Source organism: Neomonachus schauinslandi, chromosome 10, assembly GCF_002201575.2.
Source record: "Neomonachus schauinslandi chromosome 10, ASM220157v2, whole genome shotgun sequence".
Lineage (NCBI taxonomy): Eukaryota > Metazoa > Chordata > Mammalia > Carnivora > Phocidae > Neomonachus > Neomonachus schauinslandi.
The window spans coordinates 125,236,001-125,248,776 of record NC_058412.1 but is presented as its reverse complement, the minus strand read 5'-3'; the positions used below and the strand labels follow the sequence as shown (position 1 = coordinate 125,248,776).

At 55.0% G+C, this 12,776-nt stretch overlaps 1 protein-coding gene across 3 annotated transcripts in view; it reads left to right on the top strand.

Annotated features, from left to right (window-relative positions):
* Positions 1 to 12,776, top strand: part of SULF2 (sulfatase 2) — a 112,822-nt gene that overhangs the window by 77,799 nt on the left and 22,247 nt on the right. For all 3 annotated transcript variants that reach the window (XM_044918544.1, XM_044918543.1, XM_044918545.1), the window contains exons 5-6: positions 6,564 to 6,733; positions 11,683 to 11,833. In XM_044918544.1, coding sequence (XP_044774479.1) covers positions 6,564 to 6,733; positions 11,683 to 11,833 — 321 coding nt within the window. The remainder of the gene's footprint in view (positions 1 to 6,563; positions 6,734 to 11,682; positions 11,834 to 12,776) is intronic.

The following is a 12,776-nucleotide window of genomic DNA, read 5'->3' as shown; positions in this document are numbered from 1 at the left end:
GGTGGGGACTGTGGAGAATGTATCTGTCTAAGAGGGGGCGGCCAACTCAGATCAGGCCTGTCAGTCCCATGTAGAAATGTGGGCCCAAGATGGCCAGGTTTTCTGATATTTCAGCAGAAGCTACAAATTTATGTGTTTTTCCCTGTGAAATCTCCTGATTTTTAAATATTGGCGGCTAATTCAGACTCTTCTAACATCCTGCGTGAATCAAGTTTGCCTGAGGGCCAGACCTGACCCACGGATGCACGGCCTTCACAACGCACTGTGCTGTTCTTCTGCCCACTGCCCTCCAGGGACTGTGCAGTCAGTTTCTCCCTTGGAGGCAGAGGACTGGGGTTCGGAGCCCCACCTCAACACATGATGTGCCCTTGGTTACGCTCCCTACTCCTAAGGGGCTCATTTCCCAAATCTGGAAAATGGGCACACCCCTGCATACGTAATAATGTGCACACACATGCACACACACACACACCAGCCTCATCTCCTATTTCAGCATCCCCAGTATGAGCCAGTTCAACCAGACCAGCCTTGTTGGTTATTACAACCATCTCTAAATCTTTACTAGTGCTCTCCCGCCCTGAACTTATCCAAGTCTTATCCTCTTCTCTTCCATGAACCCTTCCCCGGGTGCCCTAGACTACAGGATTTATCCTTTCTTGAATCAGACTGACCTCTCTCAACTGCTTGGGAACAGAAATTCAGCTCAAAGTGGCTCAACTGAAAAGGAAACATATCAGCCGATTTAGCTAGTCCAGCAGTAATGGCATCAGACACAGCTGGATCCAGGGGCTCAAACAAAATCTTTAGGTGGTGGTTTCTCCTCTAAGCTGTTTTCTTCTCTTCAGTGCCATTTACAGTCCCTCCCCTCCCTCTCTGTCCTCCCCACCTTTCCCCTTCCCTTCCTCTCCCTCCAGCCTCTCACCTTCCTGCCCAGCTGCAAGTGAGGGAGTCTCCTTCCCAGGATTCCCAGCAGGTCTCATTGCATCTCACTGGCTCTGGATCAGTCACATGTCTGCCCCTGAACCAATCAGTGTGGCCAGGGAGGGAGGCAGTGTCTCAATGGGCTGTAGTCACACGCTCCGCTCCTGAACCAGAGATAGGGACAGTGGGAGCCCCGCCCTGGAGCCAGACCCTGGAACATCAGCTGAGAATAGAGCCCATATGAAAATGGAGAGTTTCCACAGAAGAAAGCTGAGCAGATGCTCAATGGCCTAAAAACACCCTATCCCACTCCCCTTCGGGGAACACCGGCACATTTGGGGATCCCTCCTGCCTTTGATAGGGGATCACCACTGATGTGTCCCCTCACTGAATCTGATCAGTTTAGGCCCCGGTGGCAGAAACCACATGTGACATCACCTGGGCAGCACTGTGCCCCTCGCTCTGTGTCTCACTCTGCACAGAGCAGGCCTCCATTCCCTCCCAGGTGAATTAGTTCCAAAGTCCTGGTGGGGGGATTTCTAAGCTAGAAACACAAATTGTAGTGTCTTGGGGCTAAACACGCTGCTTCTCCCCTCCCAGACCCCACACGGGGAGATCCTCCAAAACCTAGAGAAATCCACTCTGTCCTCGTTAAAATTCCTCACCATGTCCATGCCTGGCCTCAGAACGGCCCTGTAATCAAGTTATCCAGGGACACTCAGAGTGCCTTTGGGGCTGAGGACGGGACACACAGGGGCTGTTCTTTCACCCTGTTTCCTGCCACAGACACAGCTCCGCTGTGAATGAGAGCAACCCCGTAGGGGGATTCCTGGGCCCCTGTTAGTGGAGGCCTGGGAACAGGGGGATGGGGGCCCCTTTGGAGTCAGAGCTGGCGCGGGTCCAGGGTTGAGACCTGAGGCGGGCAGCAGGCAGTGGGGGCCAGAGTGAGCTGGGCGTTTCCGTGGGGGCAGAGCCGGGGAGCCCATGCTCCAGCAGCCTGAGGGCTGAGATGCCTCTACCAGGATTCATTGCTGGCCTCGGTGGCTCCAGCAGGAGGCCCAGCTGGGGAAGAAGTTACGGTCCTTCCCTAGTTCCTTCAAGAGGCCCTTTGAGGACTCTGTCCTGAGTCACTATTCCCAAGGCCAGATGCCCTGGAAAGGGTCCTGATGGCAAAGTGGACAGAGAGGCAGCAATGGCAAGAGAGGAACGATAAAGCGCACGCGCTGATGGCCAGGGAGGGTTGGGGAAGGTGAGACTGGCGGCGGGAGGGGGCTAGGAATGACAGGGTCAGGTCGCAGAAGAGGCCTCCAGGTGGGGAGTGGACGAGGCCCAGGTGGTGGGAAGGCCCTGAGGGGTGGCGGTCTCTGTAAACTTGAACGGGACCCTTTGATCCAGCATTTGTCCTGCTGTGTTCTGGAGAAGCCTCCTTCGTAGGCAGGAGGGGAACTGGCTCGGCTGTTGCTTGCAGCTTTGTTACTGAAAGAAATCAATGAAGGCCACCAATGCAGGAAGTGATTAAATGACCACAAAGGAACCCTACCCTGGAGGATTCTAGAAAAAGACAAGGGGGTTCTGTGTGATGGCTTTACATCAAAAGGGCTTTGGACATAGGGCTGAAGGCAAGAGCAGGCTGCAGAGAGAGCTCCTCCAGGCCCCTGCTCAGATGTCACCTTCCTAGACCACCATGTGTCAAGGGCACCCCCCCAACTCACCTCCCCCCCCAGCTGATCTCCACTGATGCACCACACCTGTGTGGAGCACTGGTTCACTTTATGTCTGTCTCCTCGCTTTAGAATACAAGGCCCTTGAAGGCAGGCGTGTGGGTTCGTTGTATTCACTGCTGTGTTTGCTGAATGATTAAATGAATATGCACAGTATGATCTGATCAATGTAAAAAAAAAAAAAGATGCATAAAGCAATACTATAACACATGTAACAACACATCTGAAAAAGTACTTCCTGGTGAGGGGCAAGAGGGGCCAAGATCAGAAGCAGGGGTGAGGAGTGATGAAAGGGAACCAGATTTGTTTGTACTGTTTTCATCTTCACGTGGAAAGCACAGGCGTGTGATTCTTGAGGAATAATGAGTAGCGCTCACTTAGACGTAACATGCAGCAGATCTGTTGAAATCATTCTACATGATACAGAATTACCCCTTGCATTTCTCACCATGGCCTACACCGTATATGCTGTTACTCTTCAAAACCAGTACATAAGGAAACTGAGGCATAGAGAGGCTAAGGAACGAGGCCACACAGCTAGTTAAGTGGTAAAGCTTAGGATTCAAACCCAGGCCATCTGGCTTCCAAATCCATTCTCTGAACTAGGGCCCGTGGGCCAAGTCCTGCCCGCCGAGTGTTTCTGTCTAACCTTTGAGCTTAGAGTGGTTTTTACAGTTTTAACTTGTTGAAAAAAATCAAAAGAGCAGCTTCCATGACAAGTGAAAATGACATGAAATTTACAGTTTAGCAGGCCTCCAGTTCTGCGGCAGCGCAGACATGCCCATTCATCTACATGGTGGCTGTTCGTCCTACAGTGACAGTGAGCAGTAGCTGCAGGTGCGACATCTGGCCTGCTAAGCCTCGCACATTTCCTAGCTGACCCTTTACAGAAACGGTTGGTTGATGCTTAGTGTAAACTACCATATACTCATTAAGAACTTTGTTTGTGAGGGAAAAGCGATGGGGCAGACAAAAAATACAAAGGCTTGAGGTCTCGCTCTGAGTGCATGGCTTGTTAGTTCTGTGACCTCAGTTTCCCCCTCTGTCAAATGGGCACGAAGTCCATTTCTCAGAGTTGCTGTGAAGGTCAGTTGAGCAAACATGTGACAGTAATCAGAGCCAATGTTCGTTGTGGGTTTTCTCAGTGCCGGGCTCCTTGCTGAGTGCTTTATTCATTTGTCAAATGCTCACACCACCATCTGAAGAAGGGACTCTTATCGGGCCCATTTTTTAGATGCAGAGACTGAGATGCAGAAAGGTGAGTGGTTGGCCCACAGATAGCAGGTGATAAAGCTGGGGTGCGAACCCAGAGTTTCTGACTCCAGAGCCCTGACTCCTTAGCTTCATGAAATACAACTGCTCCTTAAAGGGATACGAATCTCTTTTGAACACAAACTGCTGTAGAAGCTTCCACAGGGGTGGGACCAGCACTATGATCCAGAATAAAAGTTAGACCTGCTGCCCAGGGAGCCAGTGGCTCAGAATAAGAGACCCTCTGTTACAACTTGACTTGCCAAGTGAAGAGAATATCAAGAGGTAGGCTTGAGGGCTGCCCCCTGAGGGGCGGGGGCAACCGCCCTTCTCTGCCTCCCCATCCCTGCTCTCAAACCAAGTCTCAGAAGCAAAGCCATCGTTCTCAAGGCACAGCCCTAAAGCAGCTCATGTGGGCTTCCCAAGCAGAAAGTTTAGTCCTGGAAGCCAGGAGACCCCAGTTTGGGGGATGCTCTGAGAAATTTGGGGTGAGCTGGCTTATCTCACCCAAGTTCAGACAAGAGGTAGAACCACAGGCTTCCATGGGGCAGAAGTGTGAGGATCTCCTAGGGTACACCCATGGGACACATTTCTCCGGGAACCCAGGTCCAGGCAAGAAGAGGAACTTGCCATCATGCCAGTTGTGGTCCCATCTCTTGTCCTTACAGCTTCTGTCCCCCACCCCCAGCAGCCAGAAGTAATCCGAAGCGAGTGAAAACCTCCTGCCCCTCCCAGGTCCCCTGCCTTCTTTTCGATAATGAGAATGCTTTTCCACAACCAGCACAGGACTGTGATCACCATGGGGACGGGGACCTGTGACCACATCCCAAGCCCTTAACAGGAAGCCTGGCACCCTGGGAACAGGCACCCAACAAGTATTTGTTAAGTGAGCACATAAATGAGAAACAGCAGCAAAAGCCAAGCCTGAAGAACGAGGCAGGGCTTGAGACAGGCCAGCGTGTCCTGTCACCGAGGTCCCTAGGAGCACGCCCCACACCCCACAGGCCACCTCGGCTAAATGACCAGTTGGAGGAAATGGACGCTTTTGCCCAGAGCCACAGGGTAACAATCTCCAGGGATGCACTGGGTTCCTCTTGGTTTACTGATCAAAGTCAGTCGGAGGTCACAATGCAGAAGGGGGACACTGCTGTGGCTGCTAAGCTCCAGCTAGGAGCAAAGTCCCCAGAAGCTGACATCACCACCCACCTGCATGGGCGCGGCTGGGAGGGCATCCGGGGCAGTGTAGCCCCTCACCTAGGAGAGCGGGAATGGGCCTGGCGCAGGGCTGAAGGGGGGCAGAGAGGAGAGTTCCTCATAATCTATCAGCTGATCTCCAGGTTCTAGAAAATTCATCTTTTAGCCTCCCCTGTCTCACCTTTCCTGTTAACAACCCCCATCCCTGATTCTTCCTGGCTGACCCCCGGCACCCAGCTCAGCTTGTCCAGCACTTAGCACTCCTGCCTTCGCCCTGACATTTTCTTTCTCCTGGACGCCACCCCCCCCCCGTACCCTTCACTCAAACCAGAAACCAGGTGGCAGGGTGTGAGGTGGGGCAGGGGGGTCAGGGGGAGGCGACTTCCCCTCTCCCCCACATACAGCCAATGGACACATCCTGTCTAGTGAATCTGCTCCCAGCCATGACTGGACAATGCCACCACCACCCTGGCCCAGGTCCCCTTATCCCTCACTCTGATGCCCGGATGCTCACGTCCTGTGGCGAGAGAGATGATGTGTCCTCGTGGGCCAGCCTGGGGCTCACCACCCACCCCTGGAGTCAGGGCGGTGTCCCCTTCGATCCACATGGGTGACTGGGGTGGGGGAGGGTGTGCAGCGTGCCAGATGCTGCCCCCGGCGGAGGTCGGCAGAGCCTGAACTGGCGCCAGAGTGGCTTTGAGGAGGACCCAGGAGGGCGGGTGCCCTCAGGTATGCGGAAAATCTGCCACACCACCAAGACAGCCAACGTTAGCTGACTTGTCAAGAGCTGGCTACACGCAGGGCACCGTGTCAAGGGCTTTTCATCTCCAAGCACTTGCAACCCTCCTGGCAGCCTGGAGAGGCAGACCCGGTCATCACAGCACACACGTTTCAGAGCATGCGATATCATGATATCACAGGCCATAGGAGCCCCCGGGTCACCCTCCTGGGCCCCTTTCCTGGCCTGCCCCGCGCCCTCCCCGGGAGGAAACCAGCCCCCTGCTGCTCCCTGGACGCCTTTGTTCTACTGTTGCATATGCAGATGTCTCAAACAATATGTTTTGTGCGGTTTTCGCCTGTATACAAGTGGTGTTGCGTTGTGCAGGTCCTTCCACAGCCTGCTTTTCTCACCCAGGGCCAGGCCGGTAAGGTCTGTCCATGTCGATCCAGGTGGCTCGAGTATGTTCTTTCTGGGTGCTGTATCATTGCATTAGGGATGTTCCTGGTGGCTTTTTAAAAAAACATGTTTAATCACAGCCACGTAGGCATGTCGGTGCACAATCAAGCAGTGAGGATGGGTTTCTTAGAGAGAGCGGCAGCCCTCCCCGTGGCTCCGCACCAGCCCGAGACACCATTCCGTTGCTCACTGATTGTCTCTCTGCCCCTGGACGATCGGCCCCAGGGGGGCAGGGATTGTCTGGGTCACTGCAGTGCCCCAGCTCCTCACAAGTTCTCCCGTCTCTCCCCACACCCCAGGACTACCTGACAGACCTCATCACCAATGACAGCGTGAGCTTCTTCCGCACGTCCAAGAAGATGTACCCACACCGGCCCGTCCTGATGGTCATCAGCCACGCGGCCCCCCACGGCCCCGAGGACTCCGCCCCCCAATACTCACGCCTCTTCCCCAATGCGTCCCAGCACATGTAAGCTTTGGTACCCTGCCCGCAGGGCCTCTGGGTGGTGTGAGGGTGGGAGGGTTGGGCTGTGGATGGTAATGGCACGACCGTGATGGAGCTGTGCCTTGTCTCAAATCCTCCTGGTGCAAAGAACCCAGGAACGCATTGCCCACCTGTGGGGACACCGGACGCAAATCCAGCCAGCCTGGCTTATGGGCCAAAGCAGGCGGCAAGTGTTGTTAAGTTGGGACCCTCGTCCTCCCCCCTAGAGGTCTGTGCGTGCAGTGCGGTATAATGGGTTTCCTTTGTGATCCTGTGTTTTTTGTTTCATGCATTTTAAATCATTTTGAGAAGTGGTCTGTAGCTTCATCAGACTATGAATATATTAAGCAGCCTTTCCTGAGCTGTTGACCATGTGGCAGGCTCCGTGCTGAGTCCTTACATTGCACCAAATCCCTGAATATTCACAACAACCCTCAAAGTATTATTTATCCATTCCTGCCTAACAAATTACCCTGACATTGAGCAGCTAAAAACAAACGTGTATTAGGTCACAGTGTGTGTGAGTCAGGCACCTGGGAGTGGCCTGTCTGGAAGGTTCTAGCGCAGGGTCTCCCGAGGTTCTAATCCAGCTGTCGGCCAGGGCTACAGCCACCTGCGGCCAGCCCGGGGCTCACAGGGCGGCTCCTCGACCAGCCAGCCTCTTTGGAGGGTTGTTTGGGTGTCCTCACCGCATGCCAAACAGCTGGCTTCCTCCAGAGCAAATGATCTAAGATGAAGGAATGGATTGGGGGCCTGGCGTAGACAGAGAGAGGTTGAGATGGAAGCCGGAGTCTTTTGTGACCTAATCTAAAAGTGACACACCATCCCTGTGCCATATTCTCTTGGTCGCACTGACCAATGCTGCCAGTGTGGGAGGGGCAGCACAGGGTGTGAATGCCAGGAAGGGGGGGGCCATCGAGAGCTATCGTGGAGGCTGCCTACCACACCTGGCATTCCCATTCCACAGCTGAGGAGACCGAGGCACAGAGAGGCGAGGTAACTTGCAGCCGGGAAACTGCAGAGCCAGATTCAGATCCTGCCCCCAGCCGCACCTGCCATCTCTCTGCCCACCCGTCCTGTCCTCCTCCCTCCAGCTGGCTAGTAAATCTCTCTGGAAAGTTCTCTTCCTGCCTCCAGCCACTTCCCGCTTAGCAGTGATACCCAGCAGCCCTTGCTGTGACATTGGGGCGACAAGGACAGGGCAATTTGGAATCCGCCTGAATATTCTGGGTGTTTAATTGTCCTTATAATCAGACTGCGTTGCCCTTCTCATCCCCTGGCTGTAACTACTTTCTGACAATGCCCAGAGTGGCTCCGAGAGGATGGGGCCGTGTGCTCGCCTCCCGATCCCCTGGTCTTCGGGGAGGAGAGTGGACAGATGGCGAGCCGCATTCCAGGGGCCACGGCGCCGCCTCACTCCCCAGCCGGCAGCCCTGCCTCTCTGCACACCTGACTTGCGGGCACGCTCCTCCGCCGGGGACACCAGCTGCCCCCACCAGTGGCTCCCCGCGGCGGGAGGAGGCGGGTGCGCAGCTCAGTGCCACCTAGGGAGCCACCGGGGGTGGGGGGGCAGGTGGGCTTTGCTTCCGCGGCTTCTCCTTTAAAAGAGGCGCTGGCATCCCTCCTCCCCAGCAGCAGTTTCATGAGATTGTTTGACATTGCCTGCTCATTTATTTTCCCTTTGAAATGAAAATTATAGAAATTGAACATGAGTAACGCCTGCTATTACTTACCCAGAGAACCCCCGTTGCCTTATTAGGGGTGTGTTTGGAAGGCTCTCCTATCTCTGGGGTATAATCATTTCCAAAACAAAACCAAAAACCAGAAACTTCTGCAGCTGGGCTATTTAATTATGACAGTCAAGGGGGATGAGGAGGGGACAGGGCCCTGCTGGTGGGTCAGAGTTCCAGATCTTTCGATCCGGAGGCTCCTGTCAGACTGCCACCCAGTCAAGCCTGGTGTCCCGTTCTTGACGTGGGCCCCGTGGGCTCTCCCAGATGCTGCCTGATGCAACGTCATCCCACTCCACCTGCCCGGGGCCCCAACCTGCTCCCTGCCCCACACACCTGTGCACACACACAAGGATGGAAACAGATACACACAGACACACACAAACACATGCACACACGAATGTACAAACATACGTGAAAATACAAATTAGACACACACGTAGATACCCAGACACACACACATACAACCACACACAAACATGCAGACATGCACACACAGAAAATACAAAGACACACACAGAGAGACACCCCAACCCCCACCAGGCCCCAGAGCTCCCTTTGAGTGTGGCGTCCGACTGTGGGCTCATGGGCCTCTCATAACCCATGGGAGCCAGGCCGCACTGACAGCCTGGAGGTGGTGGGTGTCAGGGCCCTCGCCCCCTCCTGGGGACTCCAGCTGCACAGTGAGGGGCTGGAGGGCACATCCTTCTTCCCCCCACCCCCACTGCTGCCCCTAGCAGAGAGGAGGGGATGCTCGCCTTCAGGCCCTGTTGTGAACACACCACACATTCCTCAGATTCTTGAGGAGGTGAGGCTTTCCCCTCTTTGTTCCCCAAGCGGCTGGGTTCTTGTGAAAATGGGACCCTGGAGGAGACTGGCCTCCTGCAGGTGACCAGCAAGCTGGCACTGGCCTGAGAAGGTCCCCAGGCCCTGCACACTCCGGATCTGAGATCCTGCTCTGAAAGAGGTCTCCGAGAAAGGGCTTTTGGAAATCCTTCCACTGCAGACTCCTGACAAACTCACCCCTCACTGTTCTCGAGGGCAGACACCAGCCTAATAGAATCTAGTAGATTCAGGGATGATTGCTCAAAATTGCATCCTGGAATCCGGCCCCTTGGGCCTCCAGGAACAATTTTCCCATACCACCAAACAGCTCTGAGGGCGTGTCTGCACAGCCCCTGCCCCCAGCAGTCCCCTTCCAATTCCTCGGGGCCGGGGGGGGGGGGGGGGGGGGGGCGGCTGGGGGGAGGCTTGTTCCTAGGAATGTTCTACATGCAGGGTCAGGCCCTAAGCCGGCCCACAGGAGAGCCAGACCTCTGCTCTTAATCAAAGGAGGCCGGGGGGCCGGGCTGGATTTAGCAGCGGGAGACCAGCCAGGGACTCAAAGCAAAGTCCAGAAGGAATCTCAAGGCTTGTGATTCACCCCACACTACATAGCAATGGTCTCCATAACTGTCAGGCCGCCCAAAGCCGCAGCATCATCACCTCTCCCCGAACATTCTGATACTCTGATATCCGAGAGGCTGCAGAGGTCCTGGTGGGGCAGGGGAGGCGCTAGGGAGCTTTCTGCCCTCTCTGCAAGGCCTGTTCGCCCGCCCTCCCTCCCTGCTCGCCACCCCTTGCCCCCTTCCTAGCCATTTTGAAAAGCCTTTTGTCTTCAGGCAGTGGAAACACAACCTTTATTTTCAGCTTTGACTGGGAAGGGGGTCAGATCTGCGAGGGATGTCACATTTTGTGGGGTGAATAGGGTGCTTCCTATCAGCGGTGTACCCCACCCAGGATACCCCGCACGTTGGTGGGGTGTGCTGGAGCTCAGATCCCAGGGCCTGGTGTGAGCTGAGGAGACCAGAGGTGCTCCTGGTTTGGGACAGAGCACTCGATGACTAGAATCACCTGGAAACTTCCAAAACCATGAACCACATTAACCTGCGTGTTTCAGCTGCTCCATCCTCCAGCAGGAGTGTCTTGGCCAAAGTGATGGCCGGACACGTTCGGACGGGATGGTCTCCAGACAGGCCCGCGTGTCAGGGAGGTGATTATGTTACGGTGGCAGTGGGCGACCATATCCACTCCTAGAGTTCAAAGCCCAGCTCTCCTTTGGCAAGTTAGTCCCCTTGCTGGGCCTCGGTGTGTTCACTGGGGCAGGAAACATGGCACTTGCTCCCAGGGTGGTAAGTGGTAATGAGATGGTAGGAGGTGAACCCTCCGAGCTGCGCCCAGTACGTGGAATGTGGTCAGAGCTCCGAAGAAATCAGAGGTTCTGGTGATTTGTTCAGTATGGTGAGTCATCACAGCAGACCCCACGGCAGAAGTCACCCCCTGCCTGCACCGCCTGTTCTGTGAGACTGTGGGCAGGTCCCCTCTGTTTCCTCTTCAGTAACTGGGAGATGAGAAGAAACGGGAAGAGTAATTGTGACAAATGTACATTCGGGCACCATCCTCACGTTTTCGGCCATGCATCCATGACTATTACTGACCTGATTTTTTAGCCAACGTCCCTTTTCTTTTTTTTTTTAACCAAAACCTATTGCAAAAGGAAGCTCTCTAGTCGTGCTTTAACCACAATAACCCTCCCTTGCCCGAGGTAACTGAAAAATCAAAGCAAGGCTAGGAAATTTGCCTGGGGGGCTGTGCCTACTGGAGGCTCTGGACCTGAGCCTGTCCCCTTCTTAAGAAAGAGAGCAGAGCAAATTCCAGGGAGGTGTTAGGGGACTCACACCAGACTGAGACTGGGGCCTGATGCTGTGGGCTGGCTGGCAGAGCTGAGCCGGGAGGGACTGATGTTCTCACTGTGCGGCTCCGGGTCACTTAAGGCTGGGTGACCCCCGGTCCTCCCGCGTGCACACCATGCACTGGAGAAACGCTGACATAAGGTTTAGCAGAGCCCCTGATACACCGCCGTGGCTTCCCCAGATGGGCACTCAAGCAGTGCAGGAGGCTGCTCCCCCCGAGGCACGGGGGGCTGGGGACTTGGGGGCCTGGAGGCCTGGGGACCTGGGGACTTGGGGGCCTGGAGGCCTGGGGACCTGGGGGCCTGGGGATTTGGGGAGCTGGAGGCCTGGGGGGCTGCAGACCTGCAGGGCTGGGGGCTTGGAGGGCTGGGGACCTGGGAGGCTAGGAGACTGGGAATGTGGGGAGCTGGGGACCTGGGGGGCTAGGGGTAGCGCCGCACCCGGCCTGACCTGGGCGCGTGTTTGCCCGCAGCACGCCGAGCTACAACTACGCGCCCAACCCCGACAAGCACTGGATCATGCGCTACACGGGGCCCATGAAGCCCATCCACATGGAGTTCACCAACATGCTGCAGCGGAAGCGTCTGCAGACCCTCATGTCCGTGGACGACTCCATGGAGACGGTAGGCCGCCCCCGCCGCCCGCAGCCCTCCCCGCCCTCACCTGGTCCCCAAGTGCCATCAGCTGCAGGGGAAGGGAAATGGGGGCGGAATGAGCCGGCGGTTTGACAGCCCCAGGGAAATGGCCCTGAGTGGTCCCGACAAAGCCTCTGCCTTCATGACACTTACGTGCTAGGCCTGTTCCATTTGGTACATTTTTTAGCAGCTTTTTTGAGATATAATCCACATACTATATTATTCACGCAAGTGTAGAGCCCAGTGGTTTTAATATATTGCAGAGCTTTGTGATCAGCACGGTCAATTTTAGACCATGCTCATTATCCCAGACAGGAGCCCCACGGCCCTCAGCCATCACCCCCGGACTGCCTCACCCTTTGTCCTTAGGCAGCCGCTAACCAGCTTTGTGTTTCTGTGGACTTGCGTCTTCTGGACGCTTCCTAGGAGTGGAATCACACGACATGTGGTCTTTTGTGTCTGGCTTCTTTCACTCAGCATCACATTTTCCAGATTCATCCATGTGGTAGCGCACATCTTTCTTTTTATGGCTGAATAGTATTCCATTGTATGGATATATAAATTTTTTACTTATCCGTGGCTATTTAAATTTTTTTTTTTAAGAAGCCTCCACGCCCAGCCTAGAGCCCAACACGGGGCTTGAACTCATGACCCTGAGATCAAGAGTCTGACCCTTAACCGACTGAGCTACCAGTCACTCCATGGCTATATGGCTATTTAAATTTAATTAAAATCCATGGGGCACCTGGGTGGCTGCCTTTGGCTCAGGTCATGATCTCCGGGTCCTGGGATCAAGCCCCGCGGCGGGCTTCTTGCTCAGTGGGTGAGGAGTCTGCTTCTCCCTCTTCCCCCCCACTCCTCCCCACCACTTGTTCTCTCTCTCTCTCAAATAAATCTTAAAAAATAAATAAATTTAATTAAATCGATGCAG